General features: G+C 43.9%; 1 protein-coding gene across 1 annotated transcript; it reads left to right on the top strand.

Annotated features, from left to right (window-relative positions):
- Positions 1-5,053: 5,053 nt before the first annotated feature.
- LOC106549111 (toll-like receptor 6) lies at positions 5,054-10,760 on the top strand. Its single transcript, XM_087724808.1, has 2 exons — positions 5,054-5,263; positions 8,081-10,760. The coding sequence occupies exon 2, from the start codon at positions 8,123-8,125 to the stop codon at positions 10,478-10,480; it is 2,358 nt and encodes a 785-aa protein (XP_087580934.1). The 5' UTR covers positions 5,054-5,263; positions 8,081-8,122; the 3' UTR covers positions 10,481-10,760.
- The last annotated feature ends 872 nt before the right edge of the window (positions 10,761-11,632 follow it).

The raw sequence follows: 11,632 nt of genomic DNA, 5'->3' as shown, positions 1-11,632 counted from the left end.
ACAAGGAAGAAGTCATCTCAATGCAATATATAATTAAATGTTGATATGTAAAGAAGGAGCCACCTCAACTTTGAGGAAAAACTCTTCCAGAGTGAGAAGAGACAGATTAATGGAAGGAAAGAGGAAGGGAAGGGAAGGAAGAAAAGAGGAAAGGAAAGGAAGGGAAGGGAAGAGGAAAGGAAGGGAAGGGAAGAGGAAAGGAAGGGAAGAGGAAGGGAAGGAAGAAAAGAGGAAAGGAAAGAGGAAGGGAAAGGAAAGGAAGGGAGGGAAAGAGGAAAGGAAAGGAAGGGAAGAGAAAGGGAAGGAAGAAAACCGGAAAGGAAAGAAAGGAAAGAGGAAAGGAAGGGAAAGGAAGGGAAGGAAGAAAACCGGAAAGGAAAGAAAGGAAAGAGGAAAGGAAGGGAAAGGAAGGGAAGGAAAAAAAGAGGAAGGGAAGGAAGAAAAGAGGAAAGAAAAGGAAAGGAAAAACCGGGGGAAGCTGCAGGTAGTCATTTTGCCCTCTTACCACCGCTGAGCTGCTGCCTGCCGGCGCGCCCTGCCTGCCTCCTGGACTCCCCTCCCGGCCACGTCGGCAGAAGCGAGCGAGCGAGGCTCGGGGCGGGCCGAGCGAAGGGCCGAGCTTGGGCTGTGCGGGGGCGGGCGGGCTGCCTTCTCGACGAGCGCCCGGAGGGAGAGGCAAAGCAGAAGAGGATCGCAGACCGGAGGGCGAGAGATGATTGGGAAGGAGGGGAAGGAGGGGAAACCCAATAATAGGAGGAAGAAGAAGAAGAAGAAGAAGAAGAAGAAGAAGAAGAAGAAGAAGAAGAAGAAGAAGAAGAAGAAGAAGAAGAAGAAGAAGAAGAAGAAGAAGAAGAAGAAGAAGAAGAAGAAGAAGAAAAAGAAGAAGAAGAAGAAGAAGAAGAAGAAGAAGAAGAAGAAGAAGAATATTCCCGCAGCAACTTTTCCAATTAGGCGGGGGAGCTAAGCAGGGCTGGATTCGGCTGGTAACTGGATGGGGTCCCAGCAGCAAAAGGCAGAGAGCTAGGCTAGAAGATGGAAGGCCAACTCTGGAAGAAGAAAGCAGCTCCATGTTGGGGCTGCCAAGAAAGCCCCTTTTGATCCGTGTTTCCCAACCTTGGCAGCTTGAAGAGGTCTGGACTTCAACTCCCAGAATTCCCCAGCCAGCAAATGCTGGCTGAATCCATCCCAATAGTTTTAGGACCCCTGATTTAGGGAAATATATAAAAAAAATCCAAATAATTTTTCTGCGGACTACCAATATTTTCTCACGGCCCACCAGTTGGTGACTGTTTGATGGTCATTCTGTCACCCAGCCAGTTGCTCAATCAATACAATACAATACAATAGCAGAGTTGGAAGGGACCTTGGAGGTCTTCTAGTCCAACCCCCTGCCTAGGCAGGAAACCTTGTACCGTTTCAGACAAATGGCTATCCAACATCTTCCTAAAGACTTCCAGTGTTGGGGCATTCACAACTTCTGGAGGCAACTTCTGTTCCACTGATTCATTGTTCTCACTGTCAGGAAATTTCTCCTCAGTTCTAAGTTGCTTCTCTTCTTGATTAGTTTCCACCCGTTGCTTCTTGTCCTGCCCTCAGGTGCTTTGGAGAATAGCTTGAATCCCTCTTCTTTGTGGCAACCCCTGAGATATTGGAAGACTGCGATCATGTCTCTCCTGGTCCTTCTTTTCATTAAACTAGACATCACCAGTTCCTGCAACCGTTCTTCATATGTTTTAGCTTCCAGTCCCCTAATCATCTTTGTTGCTCTTCTCTGCACTCTTTCTAGAGTCTCCACATCTGTTTTACATCGTGGTGACCAAAACTGAATCCAGTATTCCAAGTGTGGCCTTACTAAGGCCTTATAAAGTGGTATTAACCCTTCACGTGATCTTGATTCTCTCCTTCTGTTGATGCAGCCTAGAACTGTGTTGGCTTTTTTGGCAGCTGCTGCACACGGCTGGCTCCTATTTAAATGGTTGTCCACTAGGACTCCAAGATCCCTCTCACAGTTACTGCTATTGAGCCAGGTACCACTGTGCATTTGGTTTTTCTTGCCTAAATGTAGAACTTTACTCTTTTCACCATTGAATTTCATTTTATTAGCTAGTGCCCAATGTTCAAGTCTGTCCAGATCCTTTTGTATCTTGAGCCTCTCTTCTGGAGCGTTGGCTATTCCTGCCAGCTTGGTGTCATCTGCAAATTTGATGAGTTCCCCATTTATCCCCTTATTGAAGCTCACGCCGGCTGCTTCGGTGACTCCATCCAGCCACCTCCTTCTCTGCCATCCCCTTCTTCTTCTTTTGCCCTCCATTCTTCCCAGCATGAGGCTCTTCTCCAGGGAGTCCTTCCTTCTCATCAGGTGGCCAAAGTCTTTGAGTTTCCTCTTCAGGATCTGGCCTTCTAAAGAGCAGCCAAGGTTGATCTCCTCTAGGACTGACCGGTTGGATGGCGTTACAGTCCAAGGGACTCTCAGGAGTCTTCTCCAGCGCCAGAGTTCAAAGGCCTCCATTCTTTGGCGCTCAGCCTTCCTTATGGTCCAACTTTCACAGCCATCCATTGCAACTGGGAAAACCACAGCCTTGACTAGATGCACTTGTGTTGGCAGGGTGATGTCTCTGCTTTTTAGTCTGCTGTCTAGATTTGCCATCGCTTTCCTCCCCAGGAGCAAGCGTCTTTTAATCTCTTGGCTGCAGTCCCCATCTGCGGTGATCTTGGAGCCCAGGAAAATAAAATCTGTCACTACCTCCATTTCCCCCCCCATCAATTTGCCAGGAATTGAGAGGGCCGGATGCCAGGAACTTAGTTTTCTTAATGTTGAGTTTCAAGCCAACTTTTTCACTCTCTTCTTCACCCACATCAGGAGGCTCTTTAGTTCCTCTTCACTTTCTGCCATTAGAGTGGTCTCATCTGCAGATCTGAGGTTGTTGATATTTCTCCAGACAATATTTCTCTTTTTAATTTTTTTTTATTAAGCACACATTAAAACATTGGACACAGTGTTAACATCCTTGCAACCTCTTTGCCATACATACTAGAATATAAAATTAAATATTGTAACCATCATGGTTATTTACAATTGGTCTATTCAGTATTTACAAATATAAGAATATCATATTTCAATCCATGTTGCTTTGTTCTCGTCTTATACATTTTCAAGGTTGACTCAGCCTTCCATCCTTCCGAGATGGGTGAAATGAGGACCCAGACTGTGGGGACGATATGCTGACTCTGTAAACCGCTTAGAGAGGGCTGAAAGCCCTATGAAGCGGTATATAAGTCTAACTGCTATTGCTATTGCTATTTCACTGTTATGATTTCATACGTAATTCTAATCTCCATTCTATAAATCTTAATCATTGCTTATTTTGGAATCTTTCCTTTTTTGCTCCTACCGATAACATTTATCCCAGATAAATGTTTGTTTTTCAATTCCCATGAAATTTATCCATTTCCCATGAAATTTATCCATTTCAACACCAATCAGAATTTTTTCCTAATTTTGTCCTCTTCTTGTGGAATTTCCCTATTTTCCCAGATTTGGGCAAAGACCGTTCTTGCTTCCATAATAATATGTATTATTAAGTATATTACTCCCTTGTTATGTTTATCATTTATAATTCCCAAAAGAAATAGTTCTGGTTTGAATTCTAATTCCTCTTCGGTTATCTCTATCAGCCACCTTTGAATATTTTGCCAATATTCTTTTCTTTTTTTTGGCACGACTACCACATGTGGTAGTACGTGCCTGATTTATAATCCCATTTCTAACAGTTTGGCGCTAAATTTCTAAACATTTTGGCAATTCTTGCTGGGAGGTGGGATGGAGTGGGGGGAGATGCCACCTATAAAACATTTTAAAGACGTTTTCTTTACAAGGTATTGCCAATGTTATTTTTCTATTCCTTTCTCATAGTTCTTGCCATTTTTTTCCAGATATATATTGTAGCCAAAGTTTATCGCCCATTCTACCATTGTCTCCTCTTCACTTTGTGCCATTCCGAGTGAGATTCTGCCATATCTCAGATATGTGATACCACTGCATAGCTGAGGTGGTTGATATTTCTCCTGGCCATCTAAATTCCAACTTTTGACTCTTTCATCCCTTTCATTTCTTTTTTTTTTTAATTGAAAATTTTGAAAAAAAAAACTTTTACAAATGTTTACCTCCCTCCCCCTACCCTCCCCCTAAATAGCAATAGCAATAGCAGTTAGACTTATATACCGCTTCATAGGGCTTTCAGCCCTCTCTAAGCGGTTTACAGAGAGTCAGCATATTGCCCCCAACAATCCGGGTCCTCATTTCACCCACCTGGGAAAGATGGAAGGCTGAGTCAACCCTGAGCCGGTGAGATTTGAACAGCCGAACTGCAGAACTGCAGTCAGCTGAAGTAGCCTGCAGTGCTGCATTTAACCACTGCGCCACCTCGGCTCTAAACCCCCCAACCTCCCCCCCCCGACTTCCCAGAACCAATACAGGGTATAAATCTTTAACAAAGATATTCTAAAATAAACTTTAAAAAAAGTTAGTATCATCTTTCATTTGAGCTTTAACTCCTCTTTTGTTAGGCTAGCTCTAAACAGATTATATCATTCCTTGTTTCTTCAGTCATAAACTATCTGGAATTTCTTAGTCCCGTATTTATTTTGAGTATAGTCAATCCATCTTCTCCACTCCAGTTTATATCTCTCATTTGAGTGGTCCTTCAGATATGCTGATATTTTAGCCATCTCTGCTAAAATTTCTCCTGGCCATCTAAATTCCAACTTTTGACTCTTTCATCCCTTTCCTTTCTATCCCTTGCTCCATCGCTCTCGTTTATCTGTCGGCTTCTCATCTTTGGCTCTTCTCTCAAGTTATCTCAGGCCAGGTTTTGGGGGTGGGGGAGAGAAGGGACTTGTTCAACGAGCATCAAACAATTTAAAGTTTTTGGGGGAGGGCAGGGGGCGGGCCCCCTTTTCTGCTCCACCTTCCCTGGACGGCGCCTTGCGCTAGCTAAAGTGAGAGTTTCCCGTTTCCACTTTCACTTTTAGTCCTTCGGACTTTCCCCGAATCTCTCGCCCTGGCTGGGCTGCTGAGAGACGGGAAGGGTGCGGAAGCGAATGGGAGGGGAGGGGGCTCTTCCCGGCAAGGGGAAGGAGAAACGGGCAAACCTTCTTTCTGGTTCAGACAGCAGGGAAGTTGTCAAGCCGAGCGACACGCGTGTCCGCGCGTCTTCAGGCGTGTATCCAAAGATCCGGGCAGGTCCGTCTCTAACCTTCCAAGGTAGGTGATGAACGTGTGAAGCAGCCGGGGAGGGCAAGGGCGCGAGGAGGAGGAGGAGGTCCCGCCGTTGTTTCGGGGGTTGAATCCGCCGAAGGCGAACCTGTCCCGGAGTTGCGCGCTTCTCAAGCAGCGCAGAGCCATCGGGAGCGCATCTCCTGCGCTGCGAAGCGCTTCAAAAGAAAGAATCGGAATAGGAATAATCAGAGGTTTGGCCATCAAAACGTTCCCTTTGCTTTTGCTGATTTTCAGAGCATTTCTAATCCCTGCCTGGATTGTTTCAAGATGACTTCCTCTTTTGAAGCAGATGAGTCTTAAACAGAGAGACAGAGAGAGACAAAGAGACACGCAGAGAGTCAGAGAGAGAGAGACACACACACAGAGAGAGAGAGAGAGACAGAGAAAGAGAGAGACAGAGAGAGAGAGAAAGAGAGACACACACAGCGAGAGAAACAGAGAAAGAGAGAGAGACACAGAGAGAAAGAGAGACAGAGAAAGACAGAGAAACAGAGAGAGAGACAAACAGAGAGGGAGGGAGAAACAGAGAGAGAGAGACAAAGACACACACGCAGAGACAGAGAGAGAGAGAAACAGAGAGAGAGAGAAACACACAGAGAGAGAAATAGAAAAAGAAAAAGAGAGAAAGACAGAAAGACAGAGATACAGAGAGAGAGAGAAACAGAGAGAAACAGAGAGAGAGAGACAAACAGAGAGGGAGGGAGAAACAGAGAGAGAGAGAGAGAGACAGAGAAAGACACACACACACAGACAAACAGAGAGAAACACAGAGAGAGAGAAAGAGAGAGAGAAATAGAAAAAGAAAAAGAGAGAAAGACAGAAAGACAGAGATACAGAGAGAGAGAAACAGAGAGAAACAGAGAGAAACAGAGAGAAACAGAGAGAGAAAAACAGAGACAGAGAGAGACAAAGAGAGGGAGGGAGAAAGAGAGAGAGACAGAGAAAGACAGAGAAACAGAGGGAGGGAGAAACAGAGAGAGAGACAGAGAAAGACACACACACACAGACAAACAGAGAGAGAAACAGAGAGAGAGAGAAAGAGAGAGAAACAGAAAAAGAAAGACAGAAAGACAGAGATACAGAGAGAGAGAAACAGAGAGAAACAGAGAGAGAAAAACAGAGACAGAGAGACAAACAGAGAGGGAGGGAGAAAGAGAGAGAGAGAGACAGAGAAAGACAGACACACACACACATACAGACAGAGAAACAGAGAGATAGAGAAACAGAGAAAGAAAGAGAGAAACAGAGAGAGGGAGAAACACACAGAGAGAAACAGAGAGAGGGAGAAACACACAGAGAGAAACAGAGAGAGAAAGACAAACAGAGAGGGAGGGAGGAAGAAATCAGACAAAACTCACTTAAACACTGTCTCGCTTAGCAATGGAAAATTTGGGCTGAGTTGTGGTTATAAGCTGAGGACTACCAGAGCTATTTTGGACAAAATGTGCTATTGTATTTCAGGATTTTATTTTATTTAAAAAGAGAACTAGAGAAGGTGAAAGCTTTTTTAAGAACCAAAGAGAATTAGATTCTCTCCGCCTGACCGAAAAAAATAAACAAAGGGAAAAAAAGGGGGAGGGAATCGATCAAATTCCTTGGCAGAGTTTTGGGAATGAAAAACCAACAAATGGCCTTTAACACAGTGGTCACCAAACCGTGGTCCATGGACCACTGGGGGTCTGCGAGAATATTTTGGTGGTCCGCAGGAAAATTATTTGCATTTTTTATATTGCAGTAAATACTATTTATCTTTTTTAAAAACTTCATATTAGTGGTCCGCGGAATTTAAAATTAGGAATTTAGTGGTCCCTGAGATCCGAAAGTTTGGTGACCCCTGTTTTAACAGAATTTGGATATGTAGCAAAACTTTAAATAGAAATCAAAGACTTCTACGGCATTATGTTCTTTAAATGTGACAAGAAGATCTAGACGTATGTGATAAATATATGTCTGAAGATCTAGACGTATGTGCTGTGGGAAACAGATTTAGTCACTGAGATGTAAGACTATAAATGAGGCACAATGTGGAGGAAGTAGCTGCTATTACAACATCTTGTACGACCTCCGAGTAAGAAAGAAACTAGGAGAGTGAACATGTAAATGATATTATAAAAAGCTCAAAACACGAAGGAAATATTCTGTGCTGCTTAATTCCTTCCTCAAATTACCCGAATGAAACTGTCTTGTAAAATCACAGAGAGCTTTCCCATTACTTTAGAGAAGTTTGCAACAAATCGCGTTTTGTTTCTAGTATCTTAGGAGACCAAGTTAATCAATATTAACTTTTGTGATCATATACTATTAACAGACATTCCTGTTATTCTGTTAAGATTTCATCTGTATATATAAAATGTCTGTGTGTGTGTGTGCGTGCGTGTGTGTGTGTGTGTGTTCCAGCATAAATCTGGAACGCCTCAAGCAATTTCAACCACACTTGGTACACAGATGACTTACTCTCTGGAGAAAAAAATACTGTGGGGGTAAGGCACCCCTAACATCCCTCGGGGTGTGTATTCTGTTAAGATGCAGCCTGTTGTGCCTTTAAATGGCTTCTACTGTACTGCTGCAAAATGGCTTCTACTGTACAGCACAGTGGAGCTGCCATGGTAATACTGCACGAGGGGTAGTCCACGAGGGGGCTCCCTCTGGTAAGGGGAGAAAATCTAACATTTGGTCCGAACATTTTCCCACTATAAATAAATACTCGGGCTATCGACTAGTTTATTATAAATGATATTGAGCAATGAAATATTAAAGGCTGACATAATATTGCATTGTGAATTTTTTATTTTATTTTAACAGAACGATGTCCAGTTGAGAAGAAGGCCTATATCCGACTGTCCTATGGCTGGGAGGAAAATGTCAGCTACGAATAATTTTCTCTCTCTTGGTATATTTGTGATAACCTTATGGAATTTCACCCGCTCAGCTGCAGAAAGTGGATTTATAGCAAACTACTCAAAGAGTTCCTTGTTTGCTGTTCCCAATGATTTATCAACAAAAACCACAGTTCTGGACCTGTCCGATAACAGTATATATAAATTGGAAATCTCTCATTTCCGTTCCCTTCCCAGCTTGCGAGTGCTAATTCTGTCTCACAATTCTATCAGAGAATTGGATTTTGGGGTTTTTCGGCACAACAATGTCTTAGAGCACCTTGACGTATCTCACAATGCACTAAGGGATGTTTCCGGTTTTCCTGTTAAAAGTCTCAAGCATCTAGATCTCGCTTACAATGACTTTGCCGCCATGCCACTCTTCCCCAAAACGACAAAGCTGAACTACTTTGGAATTAGCGCGAGAAACCTTTCGAAGGACAACGCTCTTGTGCCTTTACAACTGGACACGCTGTTTCTGGACTTAGAAAATCTTGATGAATACAGGCCAGGAAGTTTTCTAGCGTTCGACGCAAAGACCGTTCGGATTGTGCTCCCTCGAAACGCAAAGCTTCGCATCCTCCCGGATCTGCGGCTCAACGGTACAGAAAGTTTAGAACTTTGTAAGATCCCCTTGGCGCAAGCGGGAGACTTAAGAACATTTCTGGCGAGGCTGGATGAAAAAAGCACATTGGTAAATCTAACCATCGTCGATACGAAATTCAGTTGGAGAGATCTCGTTGGCGCCTTTAATGGAGTGGGGAAATCCAGCATTAATCATTTAACCGTTTTATACCCAACCATTACTACATTCGACGCGGGCCTTTTTAAAAATGCCGCTCCCGCATTGAAAAGTTTAACCATCCAATATGTACTTCTTGACACGGCAACATTCAACCAAAGCATTGCGTACTCAACTTTTGCAAACTTGAACATTGACAGCTTTACTATTTCTGATTCTGGCATATTATATGTATATTGTCCTGAAACACCCAGTAGGTTTAAGTATTTAAGTTTTAAAAACAACACGTTGACTGACACTATGTTAAAAGGTTGCAAAAACTTAACTCTGCTGCAAACGCTCATTTTACAAAAAAATAGGCTCGAGGACCTTACCAAAGTCAGCTTCATGACAACGAGCATGACGTCTCTGAGTTATTTGGACGTAAGTCAGAATCAGTTGTACTACAAAGACGGGGAAAGCAAATGCGACTGGGGGGAACGCATAACTAAGCTGAACCTGTCATCCAATAAGTTAACAGACGCCGTCTTTAGGTGTTTACCGAACAAGATCCAAATGTTGGATTTACACAGTAATCAGATTTCAGCCGTGCCGAAAGACATCGTGGCCCTGACGGCTTTAAAGGAGTTAAATTTGGCTTCGAACAGACTCGGTGCCTTTCCTGGATGCGGCCATTTTGGAAACCTTCAGGTGCTTAACGTCGAAAATAATTTCGTCCTTGACCAGTTTTCTGAATTCTTCCACACCTGTCGGAATATCCGAAGGTTAAAAGGGGGACGGAATCCCTTTGGGTGCCATTGCGAATTAAGGCAGCTCATCAACCTTCAGAAACAAGAATCGGTGGCCTTAGTTGGCTGGCCTGAGGCTTATTGGTGTGAATATCCCAGCGACTTAAGGGGGACTCTCTTAAAAGACTTCCGCATTTCTGAACTTGAGTGCAACGTGGCTCTCTTGATTACCGTCGTTTTAGCAGTTGCTCTGTTCGTAATCGCTGTCGTCGCCTTCCTCTGCATCCGCTTCGACCTTCCTTGGTATTTCAAGATGATGTTTCGTTGGAGCCGGGTGAAACACCGGATCTGGAAGAATAAATCGGAAGAGATCCCCGAGAGCATCCAGTACCACGCCTTTGTCTCCTACAGCGAGCATGACGCCAACTGGGTCAAAACGGAGCTGATCCCCAACCTGGAGAAGGAAGAAGGGTCCTTAAGGATCTGCCAACACGAGAGGAATTTCATTCCGGGGAAAAGCATCGTGGAGAACATCATCGACTGCATTGAGAAAAGTTACAAGTCCATCTTCGTGCTGTCTCCCAATTTCGTGCAGAGCGAATGGTGCCACTACGAGCTGTATTTCGCTCACCACAAGTTATTCAGCGAAAACGCCGACGGTTTAATTCTGATTTTGTTGGAGTCCATACCGGCTTACATCATCCCTGCCAGGTACTACAAACTCAAAGCTCTAATGGCCAAGAGGACCTACTTGGAATGGCCAGAAGACAGAAGGAAGCATGCATTTTTCTGGACTAATCTTAGGGCAGCTCTTCAGGTTAAGTTGGCCAACCCTGAAGAAATGAAAGAGCTCTAGGGAAGAATGCCAACGGTCGAACACTTCGGTGTTCATCGGGTTTTTTTAATTATAGAAAAAATAGCTTTGGGTAGCGTAGTTACAAAAACCAAGTTCTCCTTTGGGCTGTGACTTAAAGAGAGGTAAGGAAAGGTGAAGGCTCCCCTCGCACATACGTGCTAGTCGTTCCCGACTCTAGGGGGCAGTGCTCATCTCCGTTTCAAAGCCGAAGAGCCAGCGCTGTCTGAAGACGTGGAAAGCTGTCCCCTTTCCACCAAAGGTGGTTCCTATTTTTCTGCTTGCTTTTGAACTGCTAGGTTGACAGAAGTTGGGACAAGTAACGGGAACTCACTCCGTTACGCGACGCCAGGGATTCGAACCGCCGAACTGCCTTTTCTGATCGACAAGCTCAGCATCTTAGCCATTGAGCCACCACGTCCTGAAGGGAGGAAGGATGTCTAACTCAACTTTATCCATACCGGTTTTATATTTGTAAAATATTAAATTAATAATTTCCCCCTTTCTAGTTCTTGCATTTCTGACATGAGATGACACAAGATCCATATCAGTTATGAAAATATCTAAGCACCATGGTATAAAGGAGACTAATGTCACCTGAATCCTGATGTATTGCGGCGTTGTCGCCACACTGGTGGGCTGCTCATGTGTCCTTGCCTAATCAAAAGGAAAACACCAGACGAAATTCCTTGGGATGAGCAAAAGCTTCGAATCATCACCGAAGGGCTCTTTTATTAGAAAAAGTTAGTTACAGCGTCATCAAAAAGGAGCGTATCAAAAGGCATATATAATCACACATGGCACAAGTAAACTAATGAAAAGTTCACAGCATTCTACAAATAAACCAATAGAAAATCACATCATGGCAAAGGGAGGGCAAAGGGGGAACAGAAGATTACAAGCTGCATGGCATTGGGAGGGGGAGAGAGGGAATAGAAAGTTATAGCACAGCATAGGGGGGAGAAAGGGCATGTGTGGGAGTAGCTGGCTCACATAGTTCTTGTTACATGAGGCTGCATAGTTAGGCCAGAAAGATGTTTCTGATGCGATGTTTTTGCATCCCTGTGTATGTGTGTTTCAGACAGCAGAAGCTGCCCTGCACGCAAACACCAGGAATGAATTCCAACAATGTATACATTTGAAGACCCCAGAAAT

The sequence above is a fragment of the Thamnophis sirtalis genome, unplaced genomic scaffold (assembly GCF_051295495.1).
Source record: "Thamnophis sirtalis isolate CommonGarterSnake01/CBP01778 unplaced genomic scaffold, rThaSir2_p1.2 scaffold_10, whole genome shotgun sequence".
Lineage (NCBI taxonomy): Eukaryota > Metazoa > Chordata > Lepidosauria > Squamata > Natricidae > Thamnophis > Thamnophis sirtalis.
Note: the sequence above shows the minus strand (reverse complement) of the source record. Positions and strands in the feature narration are given on the sequence as shown.